Source organism: Callospermophilus lateralis, chromosome 2, assembly GCF_048772815.1.
Source record: "Callospermophilus lateralis isolate mCalLat2 chromosome 2, mCalLat2.hap1, whole genome shotgun sequence".
NCBI lineage: Eukaryota > Metazoa > Chordata > Mammalia > Rodentia > Sciuridae > Callospermophilus > Callospermophilus lateralis.
The window spans coordinates 5,295,367-5,317,570 of record NC_135306.1 but is presented as its reverse complement, the minus strand read 5'-3'; the positions used below and the strand labels follow the sequence as shown (position 1 = coordinate 5,317,570).

Sequence of the window (22,204 nt, the reverse complement as noted above, 5' to 3'; positions counted from 1 at the left end):
GCACTCTGGATGTCTTGCCAGGGAGGAGTGGCTGTTTTGGCCACTAAGACAGACATCTCTAAGGAACAGTGGGGTCCTGCAGGAAAATGTGAGGGAGCCCCATGGGTTTCTTCTTGCAGGACTTCTCAGAGCCTTTAGTGAGCAAGTGCCCTGTGACTTGCCAACAGAAGGCTACAGTCTCTCCAGGACGGGGCATTTGTCCCCAAGGCCTTTATTTCCCCCTTCTGGTGGCCATCCTGTGAGATTTGTGCTCCCTTGGGCATAGCTGCTGCCACTAGAAGCAGGGCCAGGAGTGGCCTAAGACCTGGTTCCTTCTCCTATTGCAGCTGCAAGTGTCACCCACTGGGATCCCGGGAGGACCAGTGCCATCCCAAGACTGGGCAGTGCCCCTGCCACCCCGGTGTCACAGGGCAGGCCTGCGACAGATGCCAGCAGGGTTTCTTTGGCTTCTCCATCAAGGGCTGCCGGGGTAAGGAAGCCGGTCCTTCCTGGGCTGCTGGGACAGGGGAGGTCTTTTGCCAGAGATGCCGGCAGGAGAGACAATGGTCAGGGGCAGGGCGGGTCTCCTCCGCACAGCCTGGGGACAGGGAGCCAGTGGGTGTGGAGGAATAGCAGCACCTTGGTGGCAGCTGAGAACCTCATCCCAAATGCCACCACAGAATTCCTATGTGCCTGGGCCCCCTGTCCCCTTTGTGAGCCTCAGTTTTCTCACTTGGACAGTTGGGCAGTTCCCAAACCTGGCTGGTCCTCAGGCATCTGGGGACACTGAAATAGACAGGACTGTCATCTCCTCCGACCTTCTGATTGGAGCCTCCAGGGAAGGCTCAGGAGTTCTGGGAGCCGCCCAGGCCTGTGACAGATGCCAGCAGGGGGTCCTGGGAGCTGGGGGGGGCGGGCTAGTGTGCGGGGGCAGGGGCTGCAGCATGAGGCCCCCCAGCACCCACAGCCCCGGCCCCCCAGCCTGCAGGTGCTCCCCGGTGGGCTCCAGCTCAGCCCAGTGCCACGAGAACAGCACCTGTGTGTGCAGACCCGGCTTCGTGGGCTACAAGTGCGACCGCTGCCAAGAAAACTTCTTCCTCACGGAGGATGGCACACGCTGCGAGGAGTGCCCCACCTGCTACGCCCTGGTCAAGGGGGAGGTGAGCGCGCCCGCCCCAGCCGGGCCAGGCCACCTCGTGTTCCCGTCCCTTCCACACCTGGCGCTGCGCGCTCTGTGCGGGGCGTGGGGTCTGCCTGCTCGCCCACAGCTCCTGGGCCCTTGGTCCCCAGCAGCCTTCTCCCTGTGCCCACAGCTCCTGGCCCTTCCTATTTTCTGGGTGAACAGGAAAGAGTGGCTCTTGTCACATGGCCTTCCTGACTGCCCTGGGCCAAGGTCCCACACTTCCTCTGGTTTGGTGGGGATGAGATGATAACGATCCTCCAATGGGGAGGTGACACCGGTCCCCAGGCACAGGGAGAATTTTGGGCAGGGAGGTGGGTGGTGCAGGAGGTAGGAGTCTAAGCTCTAGGGAATCCGTTGGGGTCCCCTTCTCAGCCCTGTTAGTTGTCACGTGCCCAGGCAGATGGCAGCCTTGGTAAACCTCAGTGTCTCTCTCCTACTGCAAAACAGAGAGGGTTCAGGCCTGCACCCACTCCTTGCACTCGAGTGGGCTGTCCACAGCATGTGGAGTTGCAGAGGCCAGACGGTGTGCAGCAGGCCCAGGCACCGCTGGGCGCAGCAGTCCTGAGCCAGCCCACCGGGGCTCTGCAGGCGTATTTATGCCACGTGGCTGAATAAACTCCCCAAGCAGCCTTTTCCAGAACCATTTTGTTTCCAAATGAGTTCAAGGCAGATTTTGCTATCCAGGAAGGAAAGGAAAGCCTTGTAGTTCGTCACAGCATTTTGGATTTGGGGACTAAGGTCAGGGCTCGGCCCCCATGGCCCTCGGCTTAGGGTGGTTGGCAGGTCACGGAGCTGAGACAGGTGCTCATGCCAAGGCTGCCTTCCGTCTGGGCAGTTATTGTGTCTGATTAAAAGAACAGGCATTGGCTGGGTGCAGTGGTGCATGCCTATAATCCCAGCAGCTCGGGAGGGTGAGGCAGGAGGATCACAAGTTCAAAGCCAGACTTACCAACTTAGCAGGGCCCTAAGCAACTCAGCAAGACCCTGTCTTGGGCTGGGGATGTGCCTCCGTGGTTAAGTGCCCCTGAGTTCAATCCCAGTACCAAAAAAAAAAAAAAAAAAGAACTGACTCAGGGAATCCCATATCACTTGCAGGCAGCAGGTGCCCACGGCACACCCACAGGGTGACAAGTCCTAGGAGTTCAGTGCCCAGGACAGATGGGCACGGGCTCTCTTCCTAGGCCAGGCGTGAGCTGGCTCGGCATGAGCAGGTGTCTGAGCAGGGGGAAGTGGGCAGGGCTGGTTCTCAGGGCTGCTGGGCCTTAGCTTTGAAGCTGGGCAGGGAACCTAGGAGGGGGACAGGTCAGGCAGAAGCCAGGGGTAGGTATCCAGGGAGGACTGCAGGTCACCAGCCTCACACCTTTTCTTCCCTGTCCCCTGAAGGTGGCCAAACTGAAGGCCAGGCTGACCTTAATGGATGGATGGCTGCAGGGCTCCAACTGTGGCCCCTGGGGGCCACTAGACATTCTGCAGGGAGAAGCCCCACGCGGAGACATCTACCAGGGCCACCACCTTCTGCACGGTACGGAGCAGGAGTCCAGGGGCTGGCTGGTCAGAGCCCAGGGCACAGCCTTCAGCCTGGGCTTGTCGGATGCTTTGAGGGCTCTCAGTCCTGTCATGCTGGGAGCCTGTCCTTCAGTGTCCCCAGCCTGCCCGTCCCTGTGTCGACATCGGTCTCCATCCCCCCTGGTAAGGGTGGTGCAGACAGGCAGTCATGACCAATCGCGTGGCAGGTTGGGGCTCGACGCTGCTCCAGGGGCTGGGCGGGTGGAGTCTGGGAGGTGGGCAGATTCTTGGCCCTGGGCTCACTGTCGTGCTCACCCATCCCCTGCACACACAGTGCGGAACACATGGGAGACAAGTGAGCAGTTAGCAAAAAGGAAGACCTGCGGCTAAAACCAGGCGGAATGTGGCCTGGGAGGGGACATTTAGAGGGCACTGAGAGGACTGGTGTTCTGTGAGAGTTCGTTTCCTAGCACGGTGCTCGGTGGCCGTTGGGGCCACCCACAGGTGATCTGGGCACCTGGTCCAAGGCTAGCAAAAGAGGGAGTGAGCAGGTGGCAAGTCTTAAAGTGTCCACACCTGGGCGTCCTTGGGAATTACCAAGCTGACTTGGGCAGAGGGTCACTGACGTCCCAGATTCTGGAATTGCTTGTAGTGGCTTAGAAGGCCTGGGTCCCTTCCAGGTCCCTGAGTGTGGCTGACGCACTGTGTGGGACTGGGGTGGCGGTTCGCCTTCTCCAGGCTTCAGCCTTTGCATCTGTAAAATGGGCAGAGTCTTTTGGACTCAGCGTGAGGACCCCAGGCTGGTGATGGGATTCGCCTGTGCCCAGGGAGAGTGGAGGCCACAGACAGGAGCCCGGGGGTGGGGGCTTTAGCATGGAATCTCAACTTCTCTGTGACCCCTGGACTGTGGGCTTCCTGCAGGGGCCCGGGAAGCCTTCCTGGAGCAGATGACAGGCCTCGAAGGTGCTGTGAAGGCCACGCGGGAGCAGCTGCGGGTGCTAAGCAGGAGCGCCCGCTGCAGCCAGGCCAGGACCCAGAAGACCTGCATCCAGCTGGCCGACCTGGGGGCAGCTCTGGAGTCCTCAGAAGAGGAGATTCTGCATGCAGCCTCTGTTCTCACCTCTCTGGTACCCAGGCCCCTCCCTCACTGAGCCTGGGCATGGGTCCCTGCCATTGACCTGGTAACCCTGGGCTCCCTCTGCCTCTAGGAGGCTCCTGTCATCTGAAAACTGGAGGTCAGACTGAGCCTCCCCCACAGGCTGGGTGAGCTAGCGTGTGCAGAGCCAAGATGTCCCAGGTGGAGCTGCCTGGGTGGCATGCGGCGGGTGGGACTGGTCCTTCTGTGTTGGAGGATTTGCGCACGGCCTGCGGACTCAGTGGCCAGCTTTGCACAGTCATAAATTACTGGCACGGTCTGATTCTGCACAGTAATTTACCGGATGTGGCCCTTGCCCTGTCAGGATGGGCCTCAGTTTCGCCTCTTGTCTCTAAAGGTGATTGTGCAGGAGGGGCCCGGCCAGCCCACCAACTGGACTCATCTGGCCACAGAGGCCCGCGCCCTCTCCAGGAGGTGAGCCCATGCCCCAGGGAGAGCTGAGGTCCTGCCCACACCATCCCCCAGCCCTTCTCTGGGGGACTCCAGGGCCAGGGTCAGCCCCACAGGTGTCCCTTCCCCAGGGGGTGGAATCCCATGGGTCCAGGCCACCCCCTGAGCAGCTGTCACCAATTGGAAGGAGAGATGTGTGAGAGGCCATGGGCCAGAGGTGCCTGGGCAAAGCTCGATTGCCTTGGGCACAGAGCACCTGGCGGCTCCCTGGTGGCTGCTCGGTTGAGGAGTATTTCACCCTGCACAGCCCAGTGGTCTGACCCCACAGCCATCCACCCCTGCAGCCCCTTTCAGAACATTCTCATCCCCCTTCGCCTCTCTTCAACCTCCCCACCTCCCGGCAGCCCTTCACCTGCCCTCTGTCTCGATGGACTTGTCTGTTCTGGGCATTTCCCATAAACAGCGTCTAACGCGGTCCTTCTTATCTGCCTCATTTGGCTTTCACACAGTGTCTTCAAGGTTCATCTGCAGAGGAGTATGGGTGGTCCTTGTTCCTTTTATGGCTCTGTGCTATCCCAGGGAACAGACACACCACATTTTGCTTACCCGATCACCCCTTAAAAGATATTTGGATTCTTCTCCCAGCTCCTTTATGAAATAGCTTATGATCCTAAAAACATAGACTCTGTAGCAATTTTCCTCTTTATCTCCAAGAACCTTAGACTTATTTTACAGATGAGGAAATACATTCAGAGAAGTCAGGTGACCTACTTAAGGACTCACAGCTTGGAAGGGATGATGCCAGGATTTGACCCCAGGCTGCCTGGGCCGTCTCCTCTGAGCTGTGTCTGTTAGGGTGGAGGGTTTCATGTGTGTGAAAGACCCGTGCTGGTCCTTGTGCCAGGCCGAGGTCCTCCCTGGTGTGGAACAGGAATGGGATGTGTGCACCCTTCCCGTAGTCCTGCGTGTGACTGCCAGGCAGGTAGCAAAACAGTCTGTCCTGCAAGGGGCGTGGGTTTGGGCCAAACCCCTGCATGGGCTCTTGTTGATGGCCGGGGTGACTTGCACAGCCACAGGGACACTGCTGCCAAGATCGAAGCCGCTGCACGGCGTGCCCTGCTCGCCTCCAACACAAGCTACGTGCTGCTCCAGAGTCTGATGGATGGTAGAGTGGCCCTGGAGACCCAGCGGGAACTGGAGGACAGGTGAGGCCTCCCCAGGTGCAGTAGAAGCTTGGGCTTAGCCTCCGGGAGCCCATGGGGCCTACGCAGAGGCTGCTGGCTCCAGAACCAGCTTCCCCTGGGTCCCAAGGTGCTTGGTGGTTGGTTGGGGAGTCTGCGGTCTGCATCCCACTTGGACCTATAGGCCTGTGAGACCCATTGGTGGACTGAATTAATGAAAAAGGAAGAGTGTGGTCTGCTCACTGCCTTTCCAGCTCATTTGAAAGCTAAGAGGTAGTAGCCACTTTCCAAGGCTGAACTGGAACCCAGAACAGTGAACCAATCTCCCTCCCTCCCTCCCAGCAGCAAGCCCCAAGTCCTCCCACCAAGTCCAGGTAGCTCCTCTTTGGCACCAGCTCAGTTCAAGGGTCAAGGTGATTTGCAGCATTTTGCCTGAGCTTCACATTTTCATTTCTAGATGAGACATTTCATTTCTGCTTGGCTCAGCTGGGATTGGGTGTCCAGCCAGTTGGCTGGGCTGGGGTGAGGTCAAATAACCAACCCTTGTTGGGAAGCACTGTCCTTCTGGGACTGATAAGGGGTGGAAAGGAAGCTGAGGGTGGAGGAGGAAGGCTCCGCCCCAGTGGTGGCCATGGTGGGGCAGGACCACGTGGGGTGGGTTGTGGGCAGCTGGCCAGGAAAAGAAACCACGAACGTCAGGCTACAGTCCCTGTAGCCACTGCACAGCCCTGGGGTCACTATCTGTGGACAATGACAGGCTCAGGGTCACCAGCAAGGGCAGGGCCCTGGCCACGTGCTTCCCACGCCAGGCATCGTCCTCCTCACACTTCACCCAGACCAACTGAACATCTGCAAACCATGTGCTTGTTGGGTGGAGAGCAGGCGGGAGCCCTTCCAGAAAAGAGTGGGTGAATTGAATGAATGAAGAAAGAAGAATGTGCCCGTTCATTGCCTTCCTGGTGCACTGGAAGGCTGCAGAGAAGCAGCACTTTCCAAGGCCAGCTGCTGGGTGCCAACCGGCCCAGGATGTTGGAGAGGACTTTGCAAAGTCCAGGCTCCAGCCAGGGACCCAGACAGCAATGGGGAGGGACAGCCCCGTGCCCTGCTTGGTGAGCCAGCCTGGCCTCTGTCTCCTTCCAGGTACCAGGAGGTCCAGGAAGCCCAGAAGGCGCTGGGCACGGCTGTGGCAGAGGCACTGCCCAAAGCTGAGAGGGCGCTGGCCGCCATGCAGCACGTCGTTAATGATGCAGCCCCGCACGGGGCCTTGCTGGCCATCCCTGCAGCACCGGTCAGCTCAGTCATCGTTGAAGCTCTGCATGGGGTAGGGGCGGGCACTCTAGAGGCTGGAGAAATCCAGTGGGCAGAGACAGGGCATTGGCTTATATTTAACTGTATGCAGTCGATTAAAACAAGATAATCATAGCTGGACCCCACACCTTAATCCCAGTTACTTGGGAGGCTGAGGCAAGAGAACCCCAAGTTTGAGTCCAATCTGGGCAATTTCCTGAGACCCTGTCTCAAGATTTAAAAAATGGCTGAGGGGGTTGGGGGTGGCTCAGTGCTAGAGCATTTGCCTAGCATGCACAAGGCCCAGCACCACCAAAGATAAAACTTAAAAAGTGAAATAAAAGGAGATAATCCACCCCAGGGCTTGGCGGGGATAGAGCTCGGCTGCTCTTTGTGGTGATTAGAACAATATCAAGGCCGCGGCCTCTTCTCCATGCTAATGACGGTGGTAAGGATGCCAGCCAGACATGGGAGGAAACCTCAGCTCTGCTTCTCCAGCTTTGTGACCTTGGCCAAGGACTTTCCCTCCCTGAGCCTCAGTGACTTCATCTGTCACGGGGACCTGGTCTGTTAGGCTATTTCAGTGCTGATTCCACAGGGGCAGGGAGGGCATCCGGGCATCTCCTGGGAGCCCACCATGCTGTGCTCGTGTCGTGAACTCTGAATGCATCAGGCCCAGCCTGTCTGTACAGTAGTCCTGAAATCCCCCAACTCGGAAACCAAGCTTTAATAAAGCAGTCAGCTGGCTGGAGGTGCAGCCTGGTAGCAGAGCACGTGTCTAGCATGCGTCAGGCCCTGGGTTCCGTCCCCAGGCAGTAAACTTATACAAATGAAGTGCATTTGGGACAGAACCTGACCCAGACCGCCTGCCCATGGCTGCCTTGCCCCTCTGCTGCCTGTGAGGTGTGACACGGGGGGTATTAGTATGTGTGGTGGGCTGCTGTCCCAAATACCATGAGGGGCCTGGTTCACACACAGCTCCTGAGCAGCTCTGCTTTGCACGGTTTTAAAAATTCTGCATTCTGAAGCCTATCTGCTGGAGGATCTGGGTAAGGGAGTGGGGGCCGGGGAGAGATTCTCACTTTGCCGTTGGGAGATGCATAGCTAGAGGGCAGTGCGGCTAGGCTCTGAGCCTCCCTGGCCTCACTTCTCTGCTGTGGCCCCTCAGCTTCCCAGGGTCCACACTAGCTCCACCCCCACTGTCCTTGTCCTTGTCCCTGTCCCTGGGCTTCCAGTGCAGTGGAGGCACTGACTCTTCAGAGGCATGAGACTTGGTGCAGGGCTGGCAGCCCCAGGCTGACCCTCAGCCCAGCGGGGCCTCTTTCTCTGAGTAAAGGATCTGGTCCCTAGCCCCCACCTGAGCCACCATCTCCCCACAGCCTCTGAAGTCCCAAGCTGGGGACCTGGACTCTAAAGTGCAAGTCCTGGAGAAGACAGTTGCATCAAGAGAACTTGTGGCCACCGAGGCTGTCGGCACCCTCCGGGCCACTGCCCAGGCAGCGCTGCAGAAGACAGAGCCCCTCACGCAGGTGAGCCCCTGTGCTTCTTTGGAGCAGGGCAGCTGCAGGAGGCAGGGGCTGCCCTGATGGAGATCTGGGATCTAGGGAAGGAGAAGGACAGGAAGGAGCTCTTTCCATTTCTCTGGTGCCTTCCCCCAGGCTCCAGGACCCTCAGGCAGCCTGAGCAAGGGTTCACGAAGAGGCAGGAAGGACAGACACATGGACAGGCAGACGCAGGCGACGCCCACCCTTCTCAGTGCCAGTTACAGCTGGTGGTTCTTGTTCATTCCCTCCTTCAGTCATCGGAGGGCCAGGTACTGAGTGAGCACCTACTTTGAGCTGACCCTGGACTCAGTGCCAGCCACACAGCCTGGTGCTCGCAGTCTAGGAGAGAAGGCACCGGATGATTGGGGGACTCAAGGAGAATGAGTTCCCCAATCATCCGGTTGTTCTGGACCTTTGAGAGTGTCAAAGACCCCTTCAAGATAACCAGGATTGAACTCAGGGCACTCAGCCACTGAGCCACATCCCCAGCCCTATTTTGTATTTTATTTAGAGACAGGGTCTCACTGAGTTGCTTAGCACCTCACTATTGCTGGGGCTGGCTTTGAACTCACAATCCTCCTGTCCCAGCCTCCTGAGCCGCTGGGATTACAGGCGTGTGCCACTGCACCTGGCTCAAGATATCTTTTTAAAAAACTTTTCATTTGATGCACAGTGGCACACACCTATGATCCCAGTTCCTTGGGAAGCTGAGGCATGAGGATCACGAGTTCAAAGCCAGCCTCAGCAACTGAGTGAGACCCTAAGCAGCTTAGCAAGACCCTGCCTCAAAATGAAAAATTAAAAGGGCTGGGATGTGACTAAGTTGTTAAACACCCATGGGTTTCATCCCCAGTACCAGAAAACTTTTGAAAAAGTTTTCTATTTGGAAATAGTTTTAGGCTTACAAAAATGTTATAAAGAAAGTACCAGAAGGACTGGGGCTGGGGCTGGGCTCAGGGGTAGAGCGCTTGCCTGCATGTGTGAGGCCCTGGGTTCGATCCCCGGCAACCACGTGAAAATGAAAAAAAGGTATTATGTCCAGCTACAACTAAAAATATTTAAAAAAGAAAGTACAAAGGATCCCCCTGCCCCTTTACGTGGGCTCCCACGGGGTTGGGCATTTTATGCAACACAGTGTGAGCATCAGATTCAGGAAAGCCATGTGGTGCCTTCCAGGGCCTGACCCTCAGACCTCGGCCAGGTCCCGCCCGCGGTGCCAAGGTGGCCCAGCTGGACTACCTTCATCTTCCCTGGTTTTTTTTTTTTTTTTTGTACTGAGGATTGAACTCAGGGCACCGGACCACGGAGCCACACCCCTGCCCTGTTTTGTATTTTATTAGAGACAGGGTCTCACTGAGTGGCTTAGGGCCCTGCTAAGGGTTAGGGTTAGGCTTTGAACTCTCGATCCTCCTGCCTCAGCCTCCCGAGTTGCTGGGATCATAGGTGTGTTCACTGCACCCAGCGCATCTTCCCTTTAAAGACAGGAAAAGGGTTTCTTTGTGAGGAACTGAGGAACGGGGCCCGGGCCTGCCCCACACCTGGAGAGCTTTGCTGTGGGGGTCCCCAGGATAGTGCCTGCCCGTGGGGTCCACTGGTCCACTGTCTAGAGAGGGGCCAGGAAGAGGGTGACCTCCCTGGCCCCCTCTGAGAGCTGTCGTCCATCAAGGCCGGACCCCCATGCACAGAGGCCCTGCCCACCCCCCCACAGCACCCCCCTTCCTCCTCCCAGAGCTTCATTTCTCTTTAGTCACATAAGCGTCAGGGTCCACTCTGACATGATTTTAAAAGCATGGACATAATTGGCTCAAATCCCAGAACTTCTCCTTCCCTCCCCTCCTCCCTCTCCTCTTGCCCTGGACCAAGACTTGGGTCCCTCTGTGGCTGGACATGCTGTCTTTGCCCACGCCTCCATCAAACCCCAGATCTTGAAGTGCCCAGTTTCGTTTCGTGGTGGTGGAAGAAACTGCCCTCCTGCTAAGAGGAGCTAATGATGGTCGACTGGCCAGTTGGCCGAAGCAAAAGCAAAAAACGCTCCTGGAAAGGCGTGTCCCTTGTCCTCTGTCCTTCGGTTCTTGTGCTGGGTTTCCCTCCACAGGTGCCTCAGGAGTCTTCAGGGGCCAGGGTCAGGTGTGGCATTATTGAGGGGGTCGGGTAACTCCATGTCAGAGGTGCGGTGAGTGATGCTTGGGGACCTGGTCTGTGGACTCTGCCTTCAGACTCTCTTCTCCCTCCAGCTGCGCCAGGAGGCCACAGCTGCTCTGGCCCGAGCTTCCTCATCTGTCCAGGCTGCCACAGTGACGGTCACAGGAGCCAAGACCCTGCTGGCTGACCTGGAAGGTGCGTGTGCCCAGCTGAGCCCTGGGCTCTGTGACACAAGTACCCTGACAGCCACCAGACTCACCTCAGCAAGTGCAGGCCTGGTGTGGGGGTCTCGCACGTGGCTCCCTGGGTACTAGCCCACCTGCCACCCCACCCACCCCAGGACCATCAGACCTCGCACGGACCCCTGGGGACCCCATGGGGAGAGAGTCTGAGCTGGAGCTCCCGGGAGCAGGTGGCGCTGCTCTGCCGAAGGCAGCCGGGTCCCTGTGGGGCCAGGCCTCATTTGAGCTTTAGAGAAATGAGGCCGAGACAGGCAGGCGACGTACAGGCTGCTCATCCACCCCCAGGTCAGAGCTTAGCAGAGTGGAAACCGCCAGGGTCAGCATGCCCCTGCTGTGGGTGCCCAGGGTAGTGGGCGTCTGTGTGTCCTCTGCTCCACAGAGAAGCCAGGTGGTTCCTTATCCAACAGTCAAGACAGGCAGGGACGATCCCCAGCCCAGGAGTCTCTTAGGGCCTGGGACCAGGAGCCAGGCTTGTCTGGCCATCTGTCAGTCCCTCCAGCCCTGGGCCTAACCCTTCAGGCCTCCCACTCCACATTCCCCAGTGGCCTGAAGTCCTGGTCACCTGCTGGCTGGGGGCCTCCTGCGGAAAGTCCTGGCTGTGTGTTTGTGAACCAGAGTCACATTTAGGAACAAGTTCATTCAGCGACTCCTAATAAGGGAATTTTAGACATCAGGATTGTGAAAGGGTGTCAACGTCACCTGCTGGGAATCTGCCCTGCAGGGCTCGCTCACCTGCGGTTTGCTGCTGTCCCCAGCTGTGAGCTGTTCCCTCCTTAGGAGGCCATCCCACTGCTGGGTGGTTCCAGAATGCAAGTTCCTGCAGTTCCTGCACGTGCTGGGTGGCAGCTGGCCTCCCTGGCCCTGCTCCATGTTCACACCAGACTGACCTCCACCCTCCTCCGCGGCTCTTCCCCTGTCCATCCCGCCGCGCCCACTCCCCCTGCGCTGGGGGCCTAGGCTCAGTTGGTGCAGGAGGTGGAAGGAAACTTTGCACAAGGGGCCGAGGCGCTGCCTCCCCTGGGGCGTGGCCTGGGGTCTCCTACCTGTGACTGCTCTGCCGAGGCAGGCGTGTGCCCAGGTGAGTTCAGGAAATGTCTCCAGTGCTCTCTGAGGCTCACACCGCCCACTTCAGGATATCAAGGCCCGAGAAGTCCTGTGAGGAGGAGACCAGTTCACTTTACTAACTCACTCGGCGTTTCCTGTAACGTGTATGAACAGCCTGAAGAATTAGGCTTAATGGAATGCACCCATTTTGTATACAAGAAACAAAAAGTGGATCTAATTTTTGGATACAACAATTATATAACATTACGCCCCCCCCAAATTGGAAGACCTGATTCTTTTTAAAAACTGACTCTTGTCTACTGTCACCTGTACTCCTTCTCATAAATTTCTCTCAAAATTCTATTGGAAAGGAAAGGAAAAGAATGGAAAAGTCCCTTTCATTATCCAGAGGGAAACAGCTTCTTACTAGATAAAATCTATGAGAATTGTAACCTTTCCCTTTTTGTCTTGCCTGCCTGGGAGCTCAGTGGTCAATAGAGCATTTGGTGCCTGCCATATCATTATCGTAAATTTCTGGTACTTCTCACTCATCTTTCCTTCTCATCCTCCTCCTAGTTACATATGGCTCTTGGTCTCCACTAGGGTAGTCTGTTGGTGCATCTGTTACTGTACAGCACTGTTAGGAATGGGTGGTACCATGATTGGTGCTGTGGGTCCCCACCCCCACTGCTGCTCCCTGCGTGACCACCGTGTCATTTGATGACTTTAACAGATGTCATAATATACCGAAACGTGCATCTTTAAGTTCTCTGCACCTCTTTCTCTGCACCTCTTGCTCCTTTGTGGTTTCTCCTGGGTGAGCCTGAGAAGGTCACAGGCTGATGTCACGGGTCTCAAACCTCCACTCCCATCAAGCCAGGATCTGGGGTGGTTGAGCAGCGAGACCACTGGGCAGGAGTTCCAGGGGGGAGCCTGGCCCTGACGCAGGCTCCACTGGGTTTGCAGGGATGAAGGCGCAGTTTCCGCGGCCCAAGGACCAGGCCGCCCTGCAGAGGAAGGCGGGTGTCACCCGGGACAGGCTCCTTGCAGACACAGAGAAGAAGACCAAGCAAGCAGAGAGGATGCTGGGAAATGCCGCTTCTCTCTCCTCCAGCGCCAGGAAGAAGAGCAGAGAAGCAGAGCTGTCGGCCAAGGACAATGCTCAGGTCAGGCCAGGGCTACGGGGACAGCGGCTTTCCTACCCTCTGGGCCTGTGGCAGGGACAGGGACACACAGCTGCCCTCTCTGTTACTAACTGCTGCCGGGGCCCCTGCTTTAGCTCGGAGCCTCATACAGGTGACCTCGTTGATTCTTCATGAAATAGCTGTCGTTGCTGTCCCCCGGGGTGTCTGGTGAGGACCCTGAGGCTCAGCCAGGGTTTAGAACTTAAGTTACATAACCAGGACTCACACCTGGGCCTGCCTGCCTTCCTTACCTAAATGGCTAGCTTTTCTGTCACTGGGGCCCTGTTCTAGTGGCTGTCCCCAGCTCTGCTTCACCTTCAGGCTCACACCACAAGTGGAGATCGTCATGGTCGCCCAGGCTTCAGAGGGGCTGGACTTGAAGTAGGCATCCCCACGATGGGTTTCTTGTCCTGCCACTGGACTTTGGCCGGCCTCCTCTCTGTGCCTCCGTTTGTCTGTCTGTAATAGAGTTGGAACGGCTCTCCTCCAGGGAGAAATGAGTGGTTTTCCTGCAGTTCTGCCGGTGCCCAGCACCAAGCCCACATCCAGTGCATATTTGTTGAATGTGAGAGTGAGTGGCACCCCTCGAATCCCAGCACCTGCGGAGGCTGAGGCAGGAGGTTTGCAAGTTCAAGGCCAGATTCGGCACCTTAGTGAGACTGTCTCAAAATAAAAAGTAGAATGGACTGAGGATGTGGCTCAGTGGTAAAGCGCCCCGAGTTCAATCCCTAAGTACCAGGAAAACAAAAACAAAAGCGTGGCTGGGTGAATGGGCGCGTGCTCTGTGCAGGAAGCTGACCACGGCTCCCCATCTTGGCCATAAGAGCTCTTCACCCAGAAGGCCTTACTCCAGTCTCCCTCTTCTCCCTGCCCCTGATGCCCACCTGCAGCTCGCCAGGACCTTGCTGAGGGAGGGGAAGCAGGGCCACCGCCGTGCCAGCCGGCTCGCCAGCCAGACCCAGGCCACCCTCCGGCAGGCCTCCCAGCTGGCGCTGACCTCTGGAGCACGCAGTCAGGAGCTGAGGGAAGCTGAGCTGGTAGGTGTGCCCGGGCCCTGCCCCATTGCCCCTGCCCCTGGCGGCCAGGAGGGACCTGCTCCAGCTCTCACCCCTCCCCAAAGGTGGGTGCCGGGCTGAGCACAGTGGAGCGGCACATCCGGGAGTCTCGCATCTCCCTGGAGAAGGACATCAAGGCCTTGTCGGAGCTACTCGCCAAGCTGGGTAAGGAGACCCCGAGGCTGGCCCTGAACGCCGAGTCCCTGGGGACATCTTCCTATGAGGCGCAGTCCCAGGAAACTTGCCACATCTCCGTCCCCACCCCGTGGCCCTCACCCACCCAAGCCCCGTGAGGAGCAGGGCGGTGTCTCGAAGCCCTTCACTTGCCTGCTTCTCTGCGCCCCAGGCCCCAGCCTGGCCCAGGAGGGGAGGCAGAGCACTCAGGAACTCGAACACCTCTGAGTCCCAGAGAAGCAGGTCAGTGCGCAGGGCCCAAGGGAACAAGGACATCCCAGAGACCAGGGTGGGCGGCACTGAGGATCGGAAGCTGATTTAGAATCAGAAAGACCAGGGTTCAGGTCTGGCTCTGTCCCTCCTTGGTGGCGAGACCTTGGGCATGGCACTCCACCGAATCCCCCACCCATAAGATGGGAGTAACAGCGGAGTCACTGAGAAAGCGCTTTCCACAGCACTGGGTGCAGAGAGAACCAGAAGACAGCAGCTCTTAGGAAGGAGGTCAAACTCCAGATGGGCCAGGAAGAGGCTTGTAGATGAAGGGGACAGCCCCCACCAAGGCCTGGAGGTCCCAGAGGCCCCTCATGGGAGGACAAGAGTCAGAGCAGTTACATTGAAGTGAACATCGGACATTTTTTAAAAAAATTGTGGAAAAATGCACATAACGGTATTTACCATCATAACGTATTTAAGTGTGCCGTTCAGTGAGTGTTAGCTGTCTGCTACTGTGACAAAATACCCGAGATAATCAGCTTAAAAGGAGGAGTGGTGCTGGGTGAGGGGGTGTACATCTGTCCTCCCAGCAACTCTGGAGACTGAAGCAGGAGGATTGCAAGTTTGAGGCCAGCCTGAGCAACTTAGCAAGACCCTTTCTCAGAAGGTCAAAGGGCTGGGGGTGTAGCTCAGGGACAGAGGGCTTGTCTATCATGAATGAGGCCCTGGATTTAGTCCCCAGCACTGGAGGGAGAAGGGGGAGAGGAAGAGTTTATTTCAGCTCCAAGTTTCAGAGGTTTCTGTCCTCTGTGCTTTGGGCCTCTGGTGGCCCAGAACATCATGGCGGGAGCACATGGCAGAGGGGCCTGTTCCCCTTGGGAAGAGACACAGGAAGGGGCCAGGATCCTGAGATCCCCTTCATGGGACGTCCCCAGGGACCTAACTTCCTTCCACTAGGCCCCACCTGCTATAGGTGCTACCACCTCCCAATCGTGTCCCTGGCCTGGGGACCAAGCCCCCAGTACATGAACCCCTGGGGGTCATTTAAGATCCAAACTATTCTGAAACACTAGGGACATTCACACAAGCCATCCCCCCACCATCTCCAGAACTTTCTCAGCCTCTCAAATAGAAGCACTGTCCCCACGAAACGCTAACTCCCCATCGCCCTCCAGCTCCGGGCACCTACCCTTCTCCTCTTTCTGACCTTGACTTCTTGAGGTACCTGGCACAGTGGAGTCACGTGGAATTTGTCCCTTATTTTATTTTTTTTTTTAGAGAGAGTGAGGGGGGGGAGAGAGAGAGAGAGAGAGAGAGAGAGAGAGAGAGAATTTTTAATATTTATTTTTTAGTTCTCGGCGGACACATCTTTGTTTTGTATGTGGTGCTGAGGATCGAACCCGGGCCGCACGCACACCAGGCGAGTGTGCTACAACTTGAGCCACATCCCCAGTCCGAATTTGTCCCTTATTGACCGGCTTGTTTCACTTGGCGTGACTTCAAGGTTACCCCACTGCACGGGTCTCTCTGGATGACCGTGTTCCCGGGTTTGTCTGCACCAGGCCCACGCTCAGTGGGTCCCACACGGGCCTTACAGGACTCTCCTACTCCTGCTGCGGGGACAGTTACTCTCTTACCATGTTGCAGTGGAAACTGAGGCACAGAGATCTTAGCTACCGTGCCCACGTTCCCATAGCCAGTCGGTGGGGAAGAGCGGTGTACATGTGGCTCTGACTGGCGCTGTGTGTACCTGTGGCCGCCAGTCTACACCCCACAGCAGCACGGGACGAGTGCTCTACAAGGGCAGACCACACCGGCTGCTGTCGCCGTCACACATCCGTCCATCCAACTCCGCGCTTGACGCCGGGCTGTGGGGTTGACCATAAAGACCTGGACGGAGCCCCTGTTGCCCTGGGCAGCCCAGGCAGGTGGAGGGGTGGCTGTGACCTGATTCTGAATCTCGAAGGCCAGGCTGTTGGGATTTTCCTGTGGACAGTGGGGCCTGTCGAGGTCTTTGCTGGAGGCAGGACTTGCCCAGGCCAGCGGGTCTCAGCCCCACTCTTCCTCTTCTTGCCCTCGGACCCAGCCTTTCTTGCCTGGGAAATTCAGGGCCTTGAGGAGCCTCAGGGCCCAGTGGGATCCAAGGCCACTCTGCACCCACTGCACTGTCTCCATCGCTCTCCCAACTGGCTGAGCTCTGTCTTTCTCTTGCATGTCACACTTAGGGACAAGGTGGGGGAGGCCTTGTGGAGTCCCTGCCAGCGTCACTACTGCCAGTTTCCAGTGGGAGCATCTTCCCCATCCGCTCATCTGAGGCTTGGGGAGGCTAGGGAGTCCTTAACTCCTGGAAGTAGAGCTGACCACTCAGGGTCTTCCCTGCCTTCCACACCTGCAGCCCATCCTGCCCCTGTGAAGCCAGAAACCCTGCCGCTTACCCTATTAGTTTTTGTCACTGTGACAAAATACCTGAGAAAATCAACTTAGAGGAGGAAATCTTTTATTTTGGCTCACAGCTTCATTACTTTTGGCCTTCGGTAGAGGAGAACACCAAGGTGAAATGGCATGGTGGCTGGGAAGCAGAGGAGAAGGCCAGGAAGGGGAAGGACAAGATGTAGTTTCCAGCCAGGAGCAGTGGCGCACACCTGCAATCCCAGCAACTTGAGAGGCTGAGGCAGGAGGATCCCCAATTCGAGGCCAGCTGCAGCAATTTAATGAGGGCCCTGAGCAACCCAGTGAGACCCTGTCTTAAAAAAAATATAAAAGGGCTGGGAATGTTGCTCAGTGATTAAGAGCCCCTGGGTTCAATCCCTGGTAGCCCCTCACCCCCCCAAAAAGATGTAGTTCCCAAGGAACCAGTTCCTTCGGCCAGCCCCCACCTCCCGCACTTTCTGCCTCTCCCCCATCAAGCCATCAGATTGGGAATCCCTCATGGACTGATCCATGGATGAGTCCACTCATGAGCTAATTGTTTCCTCAAAGCCCCACCTCTGAACATGACTGCTTTGAGGACCAGACCTTCAACATGAGCTTTGGGGGACATTCCAGATCCAACCAGAGCACCCCCGAACCCCACGCCCCGCACACAGGTGGTGCCCACAGATGCACCCTTGGTGAACAGATGCAGCACGTTCCACTCGTGGGGTCCTAGGGCCTCTCTCGCACTGTTGCAGAAGAGGAAGCTGGGGCTCAGAGAGGACTCAAAACGGCCTTTGGTTCTTTGGACAATGGTAGTAGTACATGCACAGAAGTGAACACTACCCAGGGCCACCAGGGGGGCAGTTCCCAAGTGTGCCCATGAGCCCGCTGGGATCCACAGGTCCTCATGTCCCCCACAGCCTTTCCAGTCCTGTGTTTCCCTGGCGAGCGGTCAGACTCCGGGAGGTTGAGCTGGGGAGAGTCCTGGGATAGGGGCTGAACAGGTTCCTGGGGCCACCAGGGTGCTGGCTCCTGCTGAGGGTGTCTGTGCCTCTCTGCAGGGTCACTGGATGCCCATCAGGCCCCATCCCAGGCCCTGAATGAGACCCAGTGGGCACTGGAAGGTCTGAGACTACAGCTAGGCTCACGGGGAGCCCTGCAGCGGAAACTGAGGCTGCTGGAGCGGGAGTCGGAGCAGCAGGAGCTGCAGATTCAGGGCTTCGAGAACGACCTCGCTGAGATCCGCGCAGACAAGCAGAACTTGGAGGCCATTCTGCACAGCCTCCCCGAACACTGTGCCAGTTGGCAGTGAGGCCCCTAGGTCCCAGCACACACTCCCCACCTCCTGTTTGCTGGCTTGGGCACACACACCCCTCCACAGGTGTGCCCACACAGGCGTACCACCAAAACAGGGGGCCGTGTGCCCCATGTGAATACCACTCTCCCTCCCTGGTGTGTCTGGGCCTTCCTCCTGATGGAAGTAGTGAGGACCCACTCACAAGTGGCCCTGTGTGTAAGGCCCTGCTGGGACGTCTTCCCTGCACATCTGTGTAAGACACACACAAGCGTTTAGTCTCCCGCATGCACACAGGATAGTCAGTCCTCTGTTGCGGTGAGAGCCGCCTTGTGTGGACACCCTCTGCAGGTGGGGCAGCTTGTGCAAATTCCCTGCAGAGCTAAGGCTTCCAAGCTCCAGACAGCAGGGGCCCAAGTAGTACTGGCACCTGGGAAGATGAGAGGGACTGCAAAGAGCTGGACCCAAGGCCCAGGGTCCCCTGAGGCCATAGCACGGTCTGCTAATCCAGCGGGACAAGTCCCACTGCTGACAGGAACATCCTTGTCTTTCTGGACACTTCCCTTCCAGGGTCTGGGTCTGCCCCAGACTCAGCTGCAGGTATCCTGGGCCCTGGTCTCCTTTCAGCCTGTGATCTGTCCAGAAAGCCAGGCCCTCAAGGGTCCAATGGGACCTGAATCGTGGGGCCTTAGGCCACTGGGAACACCCCTTTGTGCCCCTGCTGACCGGGTTAACTTTGATTGACACTTCCTAAACTGGCCCTGCAGCTCTGTCTACCACCTGTGGGTGTGGAACCCTGGCCGCCATTCCAGTCTGTCCTGCCTGGGAGTCCTCCTGTGGCCAGGCCCTGGGGCCTCTGGCCTCCCGGCATTTCCTCCTGGCTTTCCTGCGCCCTCTCCTGGGCCGTCTTCCAGAAGACAGCAGGGCCTTGGCACAGTGGTGACTTGTGCCCTCCTCCCTCTGTTTCCCGTGCCCCTCACCCTGTCAAGGGAAACGTGTGGCAACGTGGACCTATTTATGAGGAAATAAAGAACCCTTTCCCCAGCTGGTGACATGTCTTTTGATCCTTTACTGCTGGTGGGTAGCCAGGCCGAGCTGTGGCACACGTGTGGCAGTGCCTCTGAGGATGCCCAGCGAGCAGGTGGAATGGATGTGTGCCGACCCCTCCTGTCCACACACATGGAGCCTTGCTGAGGTCCCGGCACCACTTTCCTCTTGGCTCGGGGGCGGGGGGACTTGTCAGACAAAGTCCAGGGGCTGGGGGAGCTTGAGAGATGGATAGAGGCCCTCAGTGGACCTTTGGTTTAGGTGGAGACACGGAGGCAGGAAATAGTGATCTCAAAATAGTGTCCTGCTGGGTGTAGAGGCACACACCTGTGATCTCAGCCACTCAGAGGCTGACACAGGCGGATCACAGCTCAAGGCCAGTCTCAGCCACTTAGACCCTACCTCAAAATGAAAAAGGGCTAGGGACTTCGCTCGGTGGTAAAGCATTCCTGGATTCAATCCCCAGTATAAAAAAAAAAAAATGAAAAAAAATAAGTTTGTGGCTGGCCTGGGCAATTTAGGGAGACCCTGTCCCAAGAAAGAAAACTAAAAAGGGCTGGGGGTGCAGCTCAGTGGTAGAGCACAGTGGTAGAGTTCCATCGCCAGTACCTTAAACGACAACTCCCACAGCAAGGAGCAGGGAGGGAGGCTGGTGAGGACACGGGGGCAGGGAGGGGCATTCTGGACAAGGCAGCAGTCTGGGGTTGGAGTGGGCCTGGCCAGCATGGGTCCCTCTGGAAACCCCGGTGGAGGATGGGGTGCTAGAGCACACTCCATCAGGGTTCCCCGCCACAAGCCCACAGCGCTTCCTGAATTGGTTTAGGCAGAAAAGGAGAGTCTGTTGGAACCCTGGGGTGGGAAAGGCTGCCCTGCCTTGGGGGCAGCCTGAATGAGCCTGCGTGGTTGGGAGGTCTTGCTCCTACTCTCCCCACCTCCTCTCTTGATCTCGGCCTCTGCTTCTCTCTCTCTCTCTCTCTCTCTCTCTCTCTTTCTCTCTCTCTCTCTCTCTCTCTCTCTCTCTCTCTCTCTCTCATTAGCTCAGGTCTTTCCCTTTTGCAGATCAACTTTCTTAGCTCTTCTTATACTTGATGGCAGAGGACAACCCCACCCCAAGGCTCTGGGTTTGCATGACATCAGGTCAAATCCTTGCAAGAGATACTAAGGTGGACACCTGTCCTGGCTCCAGCTTTCCAGGAGGGATCCACCCAGCTGGATTCAGAACTCTCCTCCTCATTCAGGATAACGAGGATCCTAACTCGGTTCAAATCCACACCATGAGAGATGGCCCAACAACTGGTCGGGGATGGCATGTAGAGGAGGGTGCACTCCTCCACAGAGATCCTTAAAATCAAGGAAAGGTTAATGTGGTCAGCACTATTAAGCTGAGCTTGGGAGTGTACATTTCCAGGCTGGGAGGGAGGCGGTTGCTCCACTGGGAATTTAGTCTGTTGTGAGCAAGGCTGAGTAGATAGGAGTTCTTCAAAGACCTCTGGGACAGGGTCTGAAGTCCCTCTGGTCCACACCCACAGTTTCCCAGTTGACAGACCTTCTGATGCCTCTCTTGACATGGCGTGGGCTCAACAAAATCCAGTCCCAGCATCCTGGTGGGTGGAGAACAGGCTTCCTCTCCATCCACGGTGATGAACTGCAGGCCTGACAGCTTGTGACTTGTGTGACTGATCATGCTTGATGTGTGCAGAGTCACTCTCTGGCCTCAGAGGTGGGGCTGCTCACTGCTGGGTGGAATGTGGCAGCTGCTGAACATCTGGCTAGCAATGCAGCCACGCAGCTGAGCAGTGAGGTGGCTTCTGCCCTACTGGATGGCTGAGTCAGGTCAACCAGCCCAACTAGCCAGGGTGCCAGGCTTTCTGAGCCTGGATCAGGAGCTGCATTTATGAAGACCCTGTTCAAAGTCCACTTGGCATCCGGGTAGACAGTCTCTGATCTGCCAGGGTATAACTCCCAAGTCCTGCTTCTCTCCAGGCTTTTATGCTCTGCTCAAACCATCGAGAAAAAGTTTTAACAGCTCCCACCTAGTGACATGCTCTTGTTTTCCCCACTCTGAAGAGAGTATTGAGGCTCAGGCAGATCAGGTCCCTTGACCTTGGCTATACAGGTTGTCCAAATCCAAAATCTAGGAGTGAAAGGACAGAGAGTAACCAGGAGAAACTGGAGCTGGCCGTGCTGGGGAGCTGAGGACTGGTCCTCGAATGACTGAGCTGACTTTGGCCACATGCCATTCTGCCTAGCCCCACTCTGGGGACAGCCTGGCCATTACTCTCTCCACTGGCAGTCAGGAAAAAAAAAAGATGATCAGATGGTCCCAGGATCCCAATTCTTTTTGATTACTTATTTTTTAAATTGTAGATAGACATGACACCTTTCTTTCTTTTTTTTTTTTTTTTATGTGGTGCCGAGGATCGAACCAGGGCTTCACATATGTGAGGCGAGACTCCACCACTGAGCCACAACCCCAGCCCCCAGGATCCCCATACTAAGTGTTCTGGTGGAGACAAATACTGTGGGGAAGGAGAGTCCCTGATCCAATCATGTGCTGATGGAGTCTTCCTTGGACCAGGTAGGTAGTGCCTGTCCATGCCAGTGTCCCCAGCATAATGATTAGGACTGGCCCTTCCACTCTCAAACTGATCTGGTTTGGACACTAGACTTCATGGTCACTCTAGTTACAAAGTCCCCAGTTCTTTTAAGTTTTAGGTGGACACAAGGTCTTTATTTTACATGTATATAGTGCTGAGGATTGGACCCAGGGCCTCTGCATGCTAGGGGAGCGCTCTGCCACTGAGCCACCACCCCAGCCCCAGCCCCCAGGTCTTGCATCCTGAGTCCTCCTCTCTGGGTTTTTTGGCTACTTTATGGTTGCCATCCCAGGCTTGGGCTTCCCTGCTCTTCCGTAAAATGGGCATGCCAGGTCCTATTTCACAGAACTTTGAGAGTGCAATGACTGGTGTGCAATGCCAAGCGCCTGGCACACAGTGGGAGCCTAAGACAGTTCTATTAACAAGACACAAATTCATCCAATTGACTTAAAGGGCCTTGGTGTCACAGTGGCACTACTGCGCAAACAGCTTCAGTAATGCGACAGCCTTCATTGGCTGAGCGCGTAATCCGTGCCTCGCGACCCCGCTTGATGCTCATTCGGGTCCTGGT

The 22,204-nt window shown here is 56.8% G+C and overlaps 1 protein-coding gene across 1 annotated transcript in view; it reads left to right on the top strand.

Moving 5' to 3' along the window:
* Lamc3 (laminin subunit gamma 3) overlaps positions 1–18,007 on the top strand; it is a 38,724-nt gene extending 20,717 nt beyond the window's left edge. The window contains exons 14-26 of the mRNA XM_077108746.1: positions 327–469; positions 961–1,139; positions 2,546–2,684; positions 3,590–3,795; positions 4,162–4,238; positions 5,285–5,419; positions 6,536–6,683; positions 8,062–8,211; positions 10,461–10,563; positions 12,621–12,820; positions 13,729–13,875; positions 13,959–14,058; positions 17,757–18,007. Coding sequence (XP_076964861.1) covers positions 327–469; positions 961–1,139; positions 2,546–2,684; positions 3,590–3,795; positions 4,162–4,238; positions 5,285–5,419; positions 6,536–6,683; positions 8,062–8,211; positions 10,461–10,563; positions 12,621–12,820; positions 13,729–13,875; positions 13,959–14,058; positions 17,757–18,007 — 1,978 coding nt within the window. The remainder of the gene's footprint in view (positions 1–326; positions 470–960; positions 1,140–2,545; positions 2,685–3,589; positions 3,796–4,161; positions 4,239–5,284; positions 5,420–6,535; positions 6,684–8,061; positions 8,212–10,460; positions 10,564–12,620; positions 12,821–13,728; positions 13,876–13,958; positions 14,059–17,756) is intronic.
* The last annotated feature ends 4,197 nt before the right edge of the window (positions 18,008–22,204 follow it).